The sequence below is a fragment of the Egretta garzetta genome, unplaced genomic scaffold, assembly GCF_000687185.1.
Source record: "Egretta garzetta isolate BGI_Z169 unplaced genomic scaffold, ASM68718v1 scaffold265, whole genome shotgun sequence".
Classification (NCBI taxonomy): Eukaryota; Metazoa; Chordata; class Aves; order Pelecaniformes; family Ardeidae; genus Egretta; species Egretta garzetta.
Window position 1 is genome coordinate 188,040 of NW_009259789.1, and position 12,362 is coordinate 200,401.

At 50.3% G+C, this 12,362-nt stretch overlaps 1 protein-coding gene across 1 annotated transcript; it reads right to left on the reverse strand.

Moving 5' to 3' along the window:
* Positions 1–4,760: 4,760 nt before the first annotated feature.
* On the reverse strand, positions 4,761–11,673 carry LZTS3 (leucine zipper tumor suppressor family member 3). The gene is made up of 3 exons (XM_009639553.1): positions 11,224–11,673; positions 8,483–9,313; positions 4,761–5,471 (listed from the first exon to the last, which is right to left on the reverse strand). The coding sequence occupies exons 1-3, from the start codon at positions 11,671–11,673 to the stop codon at positions 4,761–4,763; spliced, it is 1,992 nt and encodes a 663-aa protein (XP_009637848.1).
* Positions 11,674–12,362: the final 689 nt, after the last annotated feature.

Sequence of the window (12,362 nt, forward strand, 5' to 3'; positions counted from 1 at the left end):
GCAACACCGCGCGACGGTTGCGGCATTCGCGCCCAGGGTGAGACAGGAGTGCTGGCTGTGCGAGGGGACCTAGCCCAGCCGCGTGGGCATCTTACAGCCACAGCAACCAACCTCGAAACGATGGTGGAGCAGAGCAACCCTACTCACAGCAAGTGATAAGAGGGGCTGCTTAGACCTTCCCTGGCACCAGGATACCCTGCATAGCCCATATCCTCATGGATGGAAATTGCTGGAGCTGATCAGTGTCCAGTGTTTGCTCGTATAATGACCAGACGGACATGCCTGGAGCATGACTCGGTTGCCCGCACATAGGTGATGTGCCACTAGAGATGCTCCAGGTCTTCCCACCGCTGGCCTGGCTCTCCCAGAGGTCTTGGATCATGCTGGCCAGCCCCATGTGTCAGGTATCCCAGAGCATCTCTAGTGTCCCTGGACCCCACGTGTGGGCAACTCACCTGAGGCCCTTGTCACCACAACTTTTGCTGTTGGCCAATGGCAAACAACAATGACTTGTTGTTTCAGTGGAGACTCTAACCTCATGCAAGATTTTGAGGGCAGTACTTGGAGAATTACACATGATCCAGTACGTCACACTGAATCCCATCAGCTCCAGAGCTGGCTGAGCAAAGGTGGAGGAGACAGCTGGGTTATGGTCAAGCCCAAACTCTGAGTTTCATAGGACAGAAACATTTTATCAGCCCTGCTTGAGCCTCCAAGAGGCAAGATGTCAACCTCCTTGGCCATTCGCAGCCTATGTCTTCAAAATGCCAGTCTGGCACCCCTCGGCTATCTTGCTGCAAAGCTAAGACCCCAGGGCCTCAACTCAGACCAGGCTTGTGGTGAGAAACTTCATCCAGTCAGTGGGTAAAAGTCTTAAGGTCTGGAAAGAGCTAGGTGAGCTCCCATCTGGGCCTGATCTGAGCACAAACAACAGGAATCCAGGTGTCCCACCATCATTTTGCTCCATCTGCGCTGAGCAAAGGGTAGTTGCCTCCAAGAGAGACTGGTTACCAGTATGTGGCCACACAGTGCTGGCGCATGGGAGAGGACATGATGGAAAGCAGCGCATCCAGTTGCGGGGAGCATTCCTGAAGAGCAGGAATCCTTCACGGCAGTTTGGCTGGAGCACTGGCCGAAAACATCTGTATTTTATTTCACCAGAGGATAGGAGGGTGCTTTCTGCAGAACAGCTGAGTGCTTGGGAGGATGCTGGGTGAATCACAAGAGAGGGAAAACCACCATCAGCAGCACAGCATCTTAATGGGAGTCTGCAAGGCTCTCCGTCATCCAGGGAATGGCCGCAATTGAGGTTGCTCAGATTTGGATTGAAACTCTAGATCAAAGTGACGCAGTGAAGAAGAAGGGAACGTACCTTTTGTCCTCCAAGGTGAAAAATCTCTCCTTGCTGCTCCTGCTCCATCCCAAGGAGCTCTGCAGTCCCTGATGGATGTGCTGTGAGGCCACTGAGTCCCTGGGCAGTCCAGCACCCTCCAGCAGTCGCACAAATGCATATGCCTCCAGGTTTCACTGGGACACACTCATTCCAGGCACCACTGCAAAAAAGATCTAGGAAAAAGATGACGAAGCAAACCTGGTGTGCTGGAGGGCTTGGCTGACTGCAAGTCAGCAACTGGCTCCAGGTATGTGGGGAGGCCAGACAAGCCCCTGCTTCTCCTGCCCATGGATCAGCAAGGAGTTCTGGTGAGATGGTGTCCCACAGAGTGAAGCCGGTGTCCATTCCTCTTGGGTGTTAACGCAGTGGGGAATTGTGGTGTATACCTCCTCAACAGCAGATCGTTGAAACTCAATCCCTCTGGGTGTTCTTGAGCCACCGACTGAAATGCTGATTCCTGCGATGGTTAGTGAGAAAACAGCCTCACCGTCAGTGGAGCCAGGAAGAGCAAAGGTGGAAATGAGCCTCCAGGTTATTGGACTTGTGGTGAGGACACTTGCTCTTGTGTTTGCTTTTCATCTGATGGCCTCCAAAACACCATACGACCATCTGAGACTAAGCCTCTTGCAACTTCTCTATGCTTTTCCCTCTTGTCAAAGGACTGCAAAGCCCTTCACAAGAACAGATGCCTCACAACTGCTTTGGGAAGGGTTTATCTGATGGGGAAAGAGAGGCACAGAAAGCTGAGACAGCACAAGACACCAGATCTCCAACCCTGACACTGTGGGATGTTTGACTCCATCTTGAAGGCCCTGTGTATAAAATGGAGGAAGCTCTAGGATTTGCCTGGCCAAGCATAAGTTTGTGCAGCACATGTGGGTGTCTCCTTTGGCATGGCAAAATCTGCTGCTGGGTGGCACTGGCAGGCAGCTGCACGTCTTCCTCGGCGGGTTGCGCGGGCTGACGTCCAAGACCGCTGGAGCATCTGCAGGATTCATGGTGAGACTGATCTCCACACCCTTCAGGGGTCAGATCTGACCTAGTCACTGGCCAAGCGTAAGTTTGTGCAGCACATGTGGGTGTCTCCTTTGGCATGGCAAAATCTGCTGCTGGGTGGCACTGGCAGGCAGCTGCACGTCTTCCTCGGCGGGTTGCGCGGGCTGACGTCCAAGACCGCTGGAGCATCTGCAGGATTCATGGTGAGACTGATCTCCACACCCTTCAGGGGTCAGATCTGACCTAGTCCCCCTTTCTATGGCTGGTCTGGTGAGAGGGGCTTAGCTTGAGCTGCTCTGGTGTTTTTGAGACTGATGGGTTGCATTTTCCTCCAGCTCCAAAGGCACAGGCAGAAGTGGTGGGAAAAGACAGGTACTGTCAACTGGGATCTTGAAATGCCCTGATCTCATCATGCATCTCCCTTTTCTATGGCTCCAGGGATTCCTGCCAGCCACCAGCAGTTCCTGCCCAGTAATACTCTCTGTTGACCTTGGCTGGAGGGCAGTGGGACTAACTGAAGTCTCCTCTCTCCTGCTCAGCATCTTTGCTCAGTCTGGAGCTCACCACAACAATCTTTGGTCCCAACTTGAAGGTCAGACCTGGTGATGGGGAGGAAGGAGCTTTTGGGGAAGGGAGCATGAAAAATGAGCAGCTTCAAGGCTTTCTTAAGGTCTTCAGCCCCTCAATGCCCTGAGGTTCTTCCTTGGTATGCAGATGAAATGCAATCTGGCAAAACTCTTCATGGAGTCACCTCGCATAGACACCCCAGGACATCCCAGTGCTAATTCTAGCTTTGTTCTTCTAGCTGCTCCCTAGGGCAAAGAGCCAAAATTCCCACTTGCGTTGATCCTTTGGCCACAGCCCAGTCAGTGCAAATCCCGCTTTGCAGCATTTTTTACTCTTTGCTGTGGATCATGGTAAAAAAGCGTCCGTGAAAGGGAGAGCCAGACTCACTTTGCCCACCTTTTAAAGCTGAATGCTGTTTTTCGATGCCTGCACCATTCCCGGTGAGCGTGCGTATAGGCTTTGGTTATTATTCTGCCAGTGCATAAGCACTTGCGTGATCTTAAGCATTTTTCCCTTCTTGTGACTGCTTACATGCTCAGAGTTAGTAGCTGAATATTTTCTTAAGCTGGGCCTGTGTTATCTCTGTCCCTGGAATGTGTGATGCCATGTGGGATCGCCATGGGTGCTGTTTGAAATGGCTGTTCCGAGGGCAAACGCTCGCCCTGTTGCAATCTAGCGGTGATGCCGATATATGCTCACTGCAACGCCTGAGGCTCAGATGCCATTTTTTTAAGTAGACCCTGGACCGAGAGAGTGCACCAAAACATCACTCATTTGGGAATGGGGTAGCACAGTTGCCCACTGTTGGGCAAATTGCTAAAGCTTCAGTTTGCTTAAACATCCCACAGGTTTGGAGGCTTCCCCGAACCTTTTATTCCATTGACTTTGGGAAGTAAGAGGGGAAAGGAAACTATCTTGGATTTCCAAGTTTTAATCTTGCTGTAGCCAGCTTGAGTATATGTTAAGAATAGGGGGAACCAAGGCAGAGGTGGGAGGGTATTTCTACTCCCAGGGTTGGTCACAACCCAGGAGAGAAGTGGAACTGCAGGAAAGCACAGCGAAATGAAAACGCAGCATATGTCAAGCTCTTGTTGAGCCTCCAAAGAGGCTGTTGCTGGGCGATCATTCCTTGTTGACTTATGTTACCAGGACAGGCTCATCCTGCTCTTCAGGGATGTCCTAACCGCTTGCAACCATGGTAGCCATGGGCTGGCAAGAGGGAGTCATCTGGTAGAGATATGTCTGGTTTCACTGAAATCAGTGGCCAACCTCCCACTGACTTCACTAAGACCACTGTCTAGACAGGATACTTGACGCAGAGCAGTGCGTTTGCTCATGATCCCGAGAGCTTTGCTCCATTAGCCAATGTGGCTAAAAATGCCCTGAAAAAAAAACAACCTGCCACTTTGAACTGTTTTGCTGCACCTAAATGCTTGGAAAACCAAAGAAACTAAACACAACCCTCCAAAACAACCAACTGAAGAGGGGTGAATTGTAGGAGAGGGGATGGCAGCCTCTAGCGAAGTAACAGTCACGGCAGATTACAAAAGAGCCAATTGACCTTCACCAGCGGTACTAGGAAAAAAACCAAAAGAGATGTCGCATTATCGATAGAAAAACAACGCACATCCACAGTTATTTTACCTACAGAGCACAGAAGTATAGAGTAAGGGTGACGAAGCTTGGTGCAAGCAGACTCACACCGCTCCTATGGTAGCGTATTATCCTTCGGAAGATCACTGGCTTGAGTAGGTAGTACATGCACAGCAATAAAAAAATGATGTTGTATTGTCTTGGTCCCACCTCAGATCTCGGTGGACTCTATTCGCTCGAGTCTGGAGGGAGTCCATGGTTTTTTCTCCTCGGTGTGTGGGGGGCTGGTGGCCTTTGTGTTCATCTCGTTCACCTTGTGCTCCAGGAGCTGGTTCTTCTGGTACATCTCCACGTAGTTCAGTTGCAGCTGCTTCTGGTACTTGATGACTTTCTCCTTCTCTTCTTGCCATGTGCGCCGCTCCTCCTCGAAGTCCATCACCTGCTGCTCCCGCTGCTGCCGCTCCAGCTTCAGCTCCGTCTGGAGCCGCTCCACCTCCTTCCGCAGCGTGTTGACACTGTCCTCGCTCTGCCGCTGCATCTTGGCTTCGTCGCTCTCGCAGGCCAGCGGATCCCGCAGTTTCTCACCAAGGTCGCCACCAAAAGACCCCGGAGGTCCCATGCTTGCAAGTGTCCGCTTCAGGCTGGAGACCTCCAGCTCACAGTGGTTCAGTTTTTCCCTCAGCACCTGGACCTCACTCATCTTCCGCTGCAGCTCGCTCTCACAGATCTCCAGGTTGACACTCTTGGAGCTGTAGGAGTCCTTCAGGGTGAGGATCTGCTCCTCCTTCTCCCGTAGGAAGTTCTTACCTTCCTTCAGCTGCGTCCGCAGTCCCACGATCTCGTTCAGCTTCTGGGAGACATCCGCTTGGGAGTCCTTCAGCTGCTGCTTCAGCAGGGAGATCTCACCTGCCTTCTGGCACACCTGCGGGGAGAGCATCCATGAGGCAGGAGGAAGGCAGTGAGGAGCCGCCACCGCCGCTCCCCCCCCACGCTGCCCATTAAAAAAAGGGGGGGCGCCCCCCCCGCCGCTCGTCCCCCACGCTGCCCATTAAATGTCTGTGTGGCCTCCCGTTGGCAGGAGGCTCAGGTAACGGAGGGGGCAGCCAGCGACACTGCTTAAGGACTGACTTCCAGCCTTCGCCCAGACCAAGATCATGCCAAAGACCTAGAGGTTGTCCCCACATTGGTGGGGAAGATTTGGTGTTTCTTCCTGGCTCTCAGGGACCTGAGGCTTTTCCCAGCTGGAGCTGATCAAACAGTTAAGCTAAGTGCTGTGGTCCTCACCAGGGGTGAGCAGACGCCGATGCTTCCCTCCCTGCATTCATCTTACTCACCTAACCACAAGCCTGTGGTGCTTGACCGCAAACCTTTGCTCTCAGCAGGAGTTTTCCCACTGACCTCAATGGGATCTGGATGTTGAACGAGCTTGAGACAGAACCATCTCAGACCCACAGACCATCTGGGCTCTCCCGAGCACTGGGAGTGTCGGAGGGGATGCAGAGACAGTAGATACTGCTTACTTCTCCTATGACACTTTCCTTCCCAAAGACTCCTGAAAAACCCAGTTGACTAAATTTTAGGGTTCACTTCACTGGGGACAGTCCAGGGACTGGTATTTAATTCTTCTGGGGCTGGGCATAAAGAGTGACAGCACCCCTGCCAAAGGTCAAGGAGAGCGCTGCAACTCACCCTTGCTGAATGGGGCTAGCGTGCGCTGTCCTTGGGCACTGGAGTTTCAGTTTTCATCCTGACTGGCTCAAGTCTCACCCACGTGGTAGGGTACAGAAACCCGGTGGAAATACCCTTGCTGCAGTGTGTATTGGCATTACCTGGGTGTCACCATTCAATGTGACACTCCTCTGCTCCTGCATGGTCCACCAAAGGTGACAGTTGCATGAATAGTTGTGGGTATTGGAAGTGAACCGTAAAAATGACCAACCCCTAATTTTTCCCATCAGCTCCATGGTTTTCAGGGCTCTGCACTGGCAGATCTGATCTGGCTACTGTGGACGACTCTAGAGGCAAACAGTCCCTACCTATGCTGGCAGGAGTCTGGGCTGGGGAGCAGCATCAAGGAACCATCAGTGATCAGAGAGGATAGGCATAATTAAAAATAAACTTGGTAGCCACCTCCAGACTGGGGTGTCTCATCCTTCTGAAGCTCCTGTCTCTTGTCACACGTGAAATGTTTAACCTTTCCTCCCTCCTGCAGTGCCTGAAAAGTCCCTTGCTGCTCTGCTCCCGTTGGGTCAATGTTCCTCAGACAAACCCTCCTCTCCACTGCCCTCATTGCAGCCTCCATCTTCCTCTGCTATAAAGGACTTGCCTGGTGCATAATGTTGAGCAAGACCTCAAGGCTCAACTATCGGGATAGTCCAGTGCTCACTACGAATAGCTGAAGAGCTAGAAGATGTTCCCAAGTCACTTCCTACTGGTAGCAGCTTTCCCTGGAGCTGACAGCTGTGGTGGTTGACCATGCAGACCTAACTCTGTGAGTACCCACATCCACACCAGCCCTTGTCTGCAGCAGATGCAGAACTGTATCGCACTGGTTTAGCTGTAAAGTGGTGTAGTTACTGCCTAGCTAAAAACCCCGCACAATTTACTCAAAGTGCTCTCCATGGGCTAACTCTTCCCAAAAGGCAGAGAAATACATGATGAAGAACAGCTTGGATAGGAATCAACTTACAGATTAAACCACTTAAATTTTGGCCTCTGCTTGGGTGTTGTGGAGATCTAGACAGTACAGTCTGTGGAGCCTGGAGAGCAAGTCAACAAGTCAACAAGCATAGGTGTCTACAAATGTTAGGTGTCTTGATCCACAAGCTGAGTCCCTATCTTTGCATCGATATCACTGGGTTAGCTGTTACAGACAGAACTGTAGCAGAGAAGCAAATCATCAAAAGCCCATCTCCAGTTTTACTGGTGCAAAATCAGGGAACTTTCCAGCCGTAACTTGTTGGAAGACACAAAAGACCAGGGCAGAGCAGCTGGCCAAAAGAAGGCATCATGTGGGACAATGCAGCCTGCTTGTTCTGGGATGTAACTTGCAGAGATTTTACAGCAAGCCTCTAATAAGCTCTGCTGAACATCTGCAAGTAGCACATTTCAGAGCCTAATTAATCCCAGCTTCATTGACTTTCCATCAGGATTAGCAGAATCGGGTCTTCTTGATTCTAGAGCTATGTTTTGCCTCTGCACTCTTAATAAATTTAAAGTTTCTAGCTAGTCCATGGAAGGATTAAAATTCTTCACATGATCAAGCTGGGAAAAAAAAATGTTAGCACTGGCTATACAAACAGACTTTGATAAAATGTTCTAAAAATAGAAACAGTAAGAAAAAAAATCTGAGACTCAAAAGGAGAACTAGAAGGAGGAATTTGCCTTTCAGCCTTTTAAGAGAGATAAACTTATTAGCAACTGAAAACAGCATGTAACAATGGAAAACATGAGGTAGACTTGGCTATCTGTAGCATACTTAGCTTACTTGCTTTATATCTCAAATTAAAAAAAAAAATAATCAAATATTTGAAAAGTGGCTTCAGGGTTTGCCCAAACGCAGATGTCAGAAGAATTTAATTAAAATAGACTTAAACCCCATTTCGGTAGGCACAAATACCTGTTTGGAAAGATCTGTATTCACTGAAACTGGATTCAAATGTCACCCGCTGGAATGACCTGACTGTGAAGCCAAATTATTAACCAGCACGGGAAGCATGCGCAAAAAAATTGTGCTCATTTTAGTTTAATTAAAAACTACAGGCTTGGGGCTCAGACAAACAAAGAGGTGACTGAAGTGTCATCTGTTACCTGGAGGCCACCAACCCATAGCCATTGTCTGTGGTGTCCACTTAGGGCAAATGGGAGGTATTTTGGACTATCAGAGCCCTCAGTGAAAACCTCACTCAAGGTCTGTTAGAACAAGGGTCTTACCTCCCACTTGGTCTCTTCAATCTTTGGGAGAAACTCAGCCTGTTCCTTCTTGAAAGCCACAAATTTCTTCTCCAGCTCCTCTCGTTGCTGGAGGAGTTGTCCCGTATCATCTTGGAGTTTTTTTTTCTCTTGCTGGAGCTTGAAGATTTGGAGCTGCAAGGCCTGCTGAGCCCGCTGTGCCTTTTTGGAGACTTGTTGCAATTTGTTGGCATAGTTTTGCCTCAGGTCCTCCATTTCCCTCTCCCAGATCTTCTGCTTCTCCTCGAACACTTGGAAGATGGCTGCCTCGCTTTTGTCCAAGTTCCTTCGCATCTGGAGGACCTCCTGCTCCTTCTCCCACAGCCGATCTTCCAGATCTTGGATGATGTCGTCCGTTGAAGGCGAGTGGAAAGGCATTGTTTCATTGAGATGGTTCAGTCTGTTGAACGAAGAGGTGCTCTTGCTCGAAGACCGCCCGCTGTCTGAGGTAGATATCCCATTGTATCCCACGATGTTCTTGTCCACGTAGGTTGTACCGATGCGGTTGATGTGGCTCGTGGAGGCGCTCATTGGACCCACGTGCTGGCTGTAGCCTGTCCCGTACGTGGGCAGGCTCGTTAATGAGTTACGGCCTGAATCTGAAAGGCCCCCCACTTGGTTTGTAGTCCTGTTAAGGCTGCTCTTGTCGAGTCCACTTTTGGGTGCGGACGGGCTATTGCTGTTGGCATGGTTCAAGCTCTTTCTGTTCTCTGTCACCCCGTTGCTCTGCGGCGGGCAGAGGTTCTGCATGGAATGGAAGTTTTTAGGAACTACTGGTTTAAAGGCTGAGGGTCTAACTAAGGGCTCATTGCTCTGCAAAAGGAAAAAGGACCACACATCAAACATAGCAGGAAGCTTGGTAACAACACACACAAGAGATACAACGGCACAGGCGGGGGCTGATGGAGCTAAGACGTCTTGGGCTAGCTCCATATTTCTCAGCCTTATTACACCCTGGGCCATTTGGGATTTAACATGAGGGACCTGCATTCACTTGTAGGGCTTTCTCCCCTCCTTTCTCTTCCCTTGCCCCAACTGAAAAAACAACCCAACCTTGACTCACCCCAAATCTCCATGATTTTCCCTAGAATACTCCTTGGCTCCTCTTAGCTCTCTTTGCAAGAAGGAGGGCTGCCACCTGCCTACCAGACCTGATCAAAACAACTCTTTGATTTTGGCTGATTATCTTTTGAAGGACTTCTAGCACTGAGGGTGCATTTCCCTTTTGCTGAAAACTGAATTGAACCCTTGCATTAGCAGCTGTTGTGCCCCAGGGGCACCGCGTTTCCCTCCTGCTGGCAGTCATCTCTCCTGTCCTGCTTATGGTCGGACAGGAATAGGTAGGAGCTGTGACCCCAGCAGCGACACCAAGCAGGGAAGATGCTGAAGCTGCCCTTCATTTGAAAGTTTGTGTTTCCTGTGGCCCTAAGCAATGCTGGGGGTAGAATGGACTGCAGCTGTAAAGGATTTGGAAAGGATTTTAAAACCTTGCACATTCCTTGCCCCGTGAATGCACTTAGAGAAACAAAATTTTCCTCAAAATGGGATTGAGTCTCCCCTACTGTACGTTGGGTTTCAGGTGAAAATTAACCCAGAGGAAGCCACTTTTTATTAGCAAAGATGTTTTGAAAATCCTTCCAGGAGAAACAGAACGAGCCCTGATGAGCAGGTGAGGTTGGAGACCAAAAACCTGGTGCCTGGCATGTGGGACTGAGATGAACTACAGGGGCCAGTGGATTAACAACCCAGGAGAAAAGGCCACCAAACGCTGCAGAAATAATACTGCACAAGGCAGCCTCCCCAGAGCAGAAATTATGGGAGTCGCTGGAGCGGAGCAGCAGGCTACATAAAACACCGCTGGCTCTGGGAGGTGTTTGCCCCCTGAAGCCGATACGAGCCCTGAGGACTGGGCTAGGATGGGTGATAACACATACAGGGGTAGTTTTAAAGCCTTGTCAATTTGCCCCTCATAAGGGGTGCTGGGATTTTGAACAGATGCTCATAGATGCCTTCAAGCAACACCTTTTGATGGCAGTGAGATTGCCTAATAAATGGCATGAAACAAAAGAGTGGGACTCAGAAGCTGGACTTAAAGAAATGAGAGCTGACTCCAGCTCCCTCCCTATCAACTGGGAATGTAGGCACAGCATGTCGGGTAGATTGGAATAGCCAGTGACTTAAATACAGGCTTAAATGAGCTGGAAACTTGGCTGTGGAAGACTTGTGATCATGCTCTTGGGTTCCTCAAGAACTAACATTCCTCTATGCTCAACCCCCTGAAAGTAATAAGAACTCTATTATCTGTACATAAAAATGATGCTATCTCCATAGTATCATAGAATCATAGAATCATAGAATGTTTTGGGTTGGAAGGGACCCCTGGAGGTCATCTAGTCCAACCCCCCTGCAGTGAGCAGGGACTCTGCTAACTAGATCAGGTTGCTCACAGCCCCGTCCAACCTGGCCTGGAATGTTCCCAGGGATGGGGCCTCCACCACCTCTCTGGGCAACCTGTTCCAGTGTTTTACCACCCTCATTGTAAAGGATTTCTTCCTTATATCTAGTCTAAACCTACCCTGTTTTAGTTTAAAACCATTACCCCTTGTCCTGACAATAGTAAGAATTAGACTGTCAGGATTGCACTGTTGCCCAAGGCTTCCTGGTCTGTGTTCTTAGAGATGTGCCACAGTCATCCCACTGCTCCAGGAGGTGGGGATTCTCACCTGGTCTAGTTTGCCGGAGATTGGCAATATCTTTGGTGGGTTACTGGGCTCTCGGTATTGGGGAGGAGGCGGCATATTCTTCTCATTGTTGGTGGTCACATTCCCACAGATGTCCATCTTCACCTTCTCACTCTTGCGCAGGTCGCCATTGATGTAGAGGGAATTGGAGACCTTCTCGGACCTGTATGTCTTCTCCTCGCCGGAGTAGCGGTTGGAGATCTCCCGCGTGGAGTACCCGTTGCGAGACCCCTCCGTCTGCCGGCCACTGCTCTGCGTCCGGGTCCCCACGCTCTTCATGGCAAACTCTTGGTCGTTGGCAACTCCACTGCCCACGCTCCCCATGGTGCTCTGGGAGGTGGGTTGGGATGGCCGGGCAGCAAAACCGTGGAAGTTCTCCGGGCTGGGGTAGGTTGGGTCACTAAGAACGGGCAGCGTCTCTAGCGTGGCCATGGCAGCGCAGAGGTGAGGTGGAGGCACAGGTCAGTGGCACTGGGGGAAGGAGGAAAAGGAAAGGACTGTTAAAGAGATGCCTTTGATCTTCCATACCCTTTGCAGATTGGCAATGTGCAGAGATGAGCAAATCTCTGGGCTGGGTGATGCAAGGACAGAAGCTGTCATGCCTCGGTATATGGTATGGAGCAGACGATGGGGCTGTTCTCTCCATGACCTCCAGCCCCCCTTGAAAGAGCAGCGTGCATTGGTCCCCCAAATTCCACTCACTGCTATGCAAAAGAGCTGCTCTTAAGCCTCTCAGTCCAAGGACTAGGTGCTCCCCCGGGAGGGGGTTGCATGGATTTTAGTGGGCACAGCTCTACAGCATTGGTTGGACAGGACCGTTTGCAGTTTCCCAGCTTAAATTATTTCTGTCACTTTTCCCAGATTTAAACAAGTTTGTGTGGCCATGGGGAAGGAAGGTTTCCAGCCCCGGTCCATCTGTAGGCTCATACACTATTGATCCCTCCAGCACATCCCTTAGGGATGATTCAACGGGGCTTAAGCTTTCCATCTCTTCCTTGGGAGTGTTGTCCTGTGGACTTGAGCTTTTAAAAAGATGCTTTTGTCCAGGTGTCATCCTAATTTTTCTTTTAAACCTTTATCCCCCTGCTCCATTTTGTTCTTATCTAGGCAGTACCTTGGAT

What these genes read in the sequence shown, in the direction of transcription:
- LZTS3 (XM_009639553.1), bottom strand. Translation starts at nt 11,673, where the DNA reads ATGGCCACGCTAGAGACGCTGCCCGTTCTTAGTGACCCAACCTACCCC. An exon ending in TCTCCGGCAAACTAGACCAG is followed by an intron (nt 9,314 to 11,223) that starts GTGAGAATCCCC and finishes TTCCTTTTGCAG; the next exon opens with AGCAATGAGCCCTTAGTTAG. An exon ending in TTGAAGAGACCAAGTGGGAG is followed by an intron (nt 5,472 to 8,482) that starts GTAAGACCCTTG and finishes CTCTCCCCGCAG; the next exon opens with GTGTGCCAGAAGGCAGGTGA.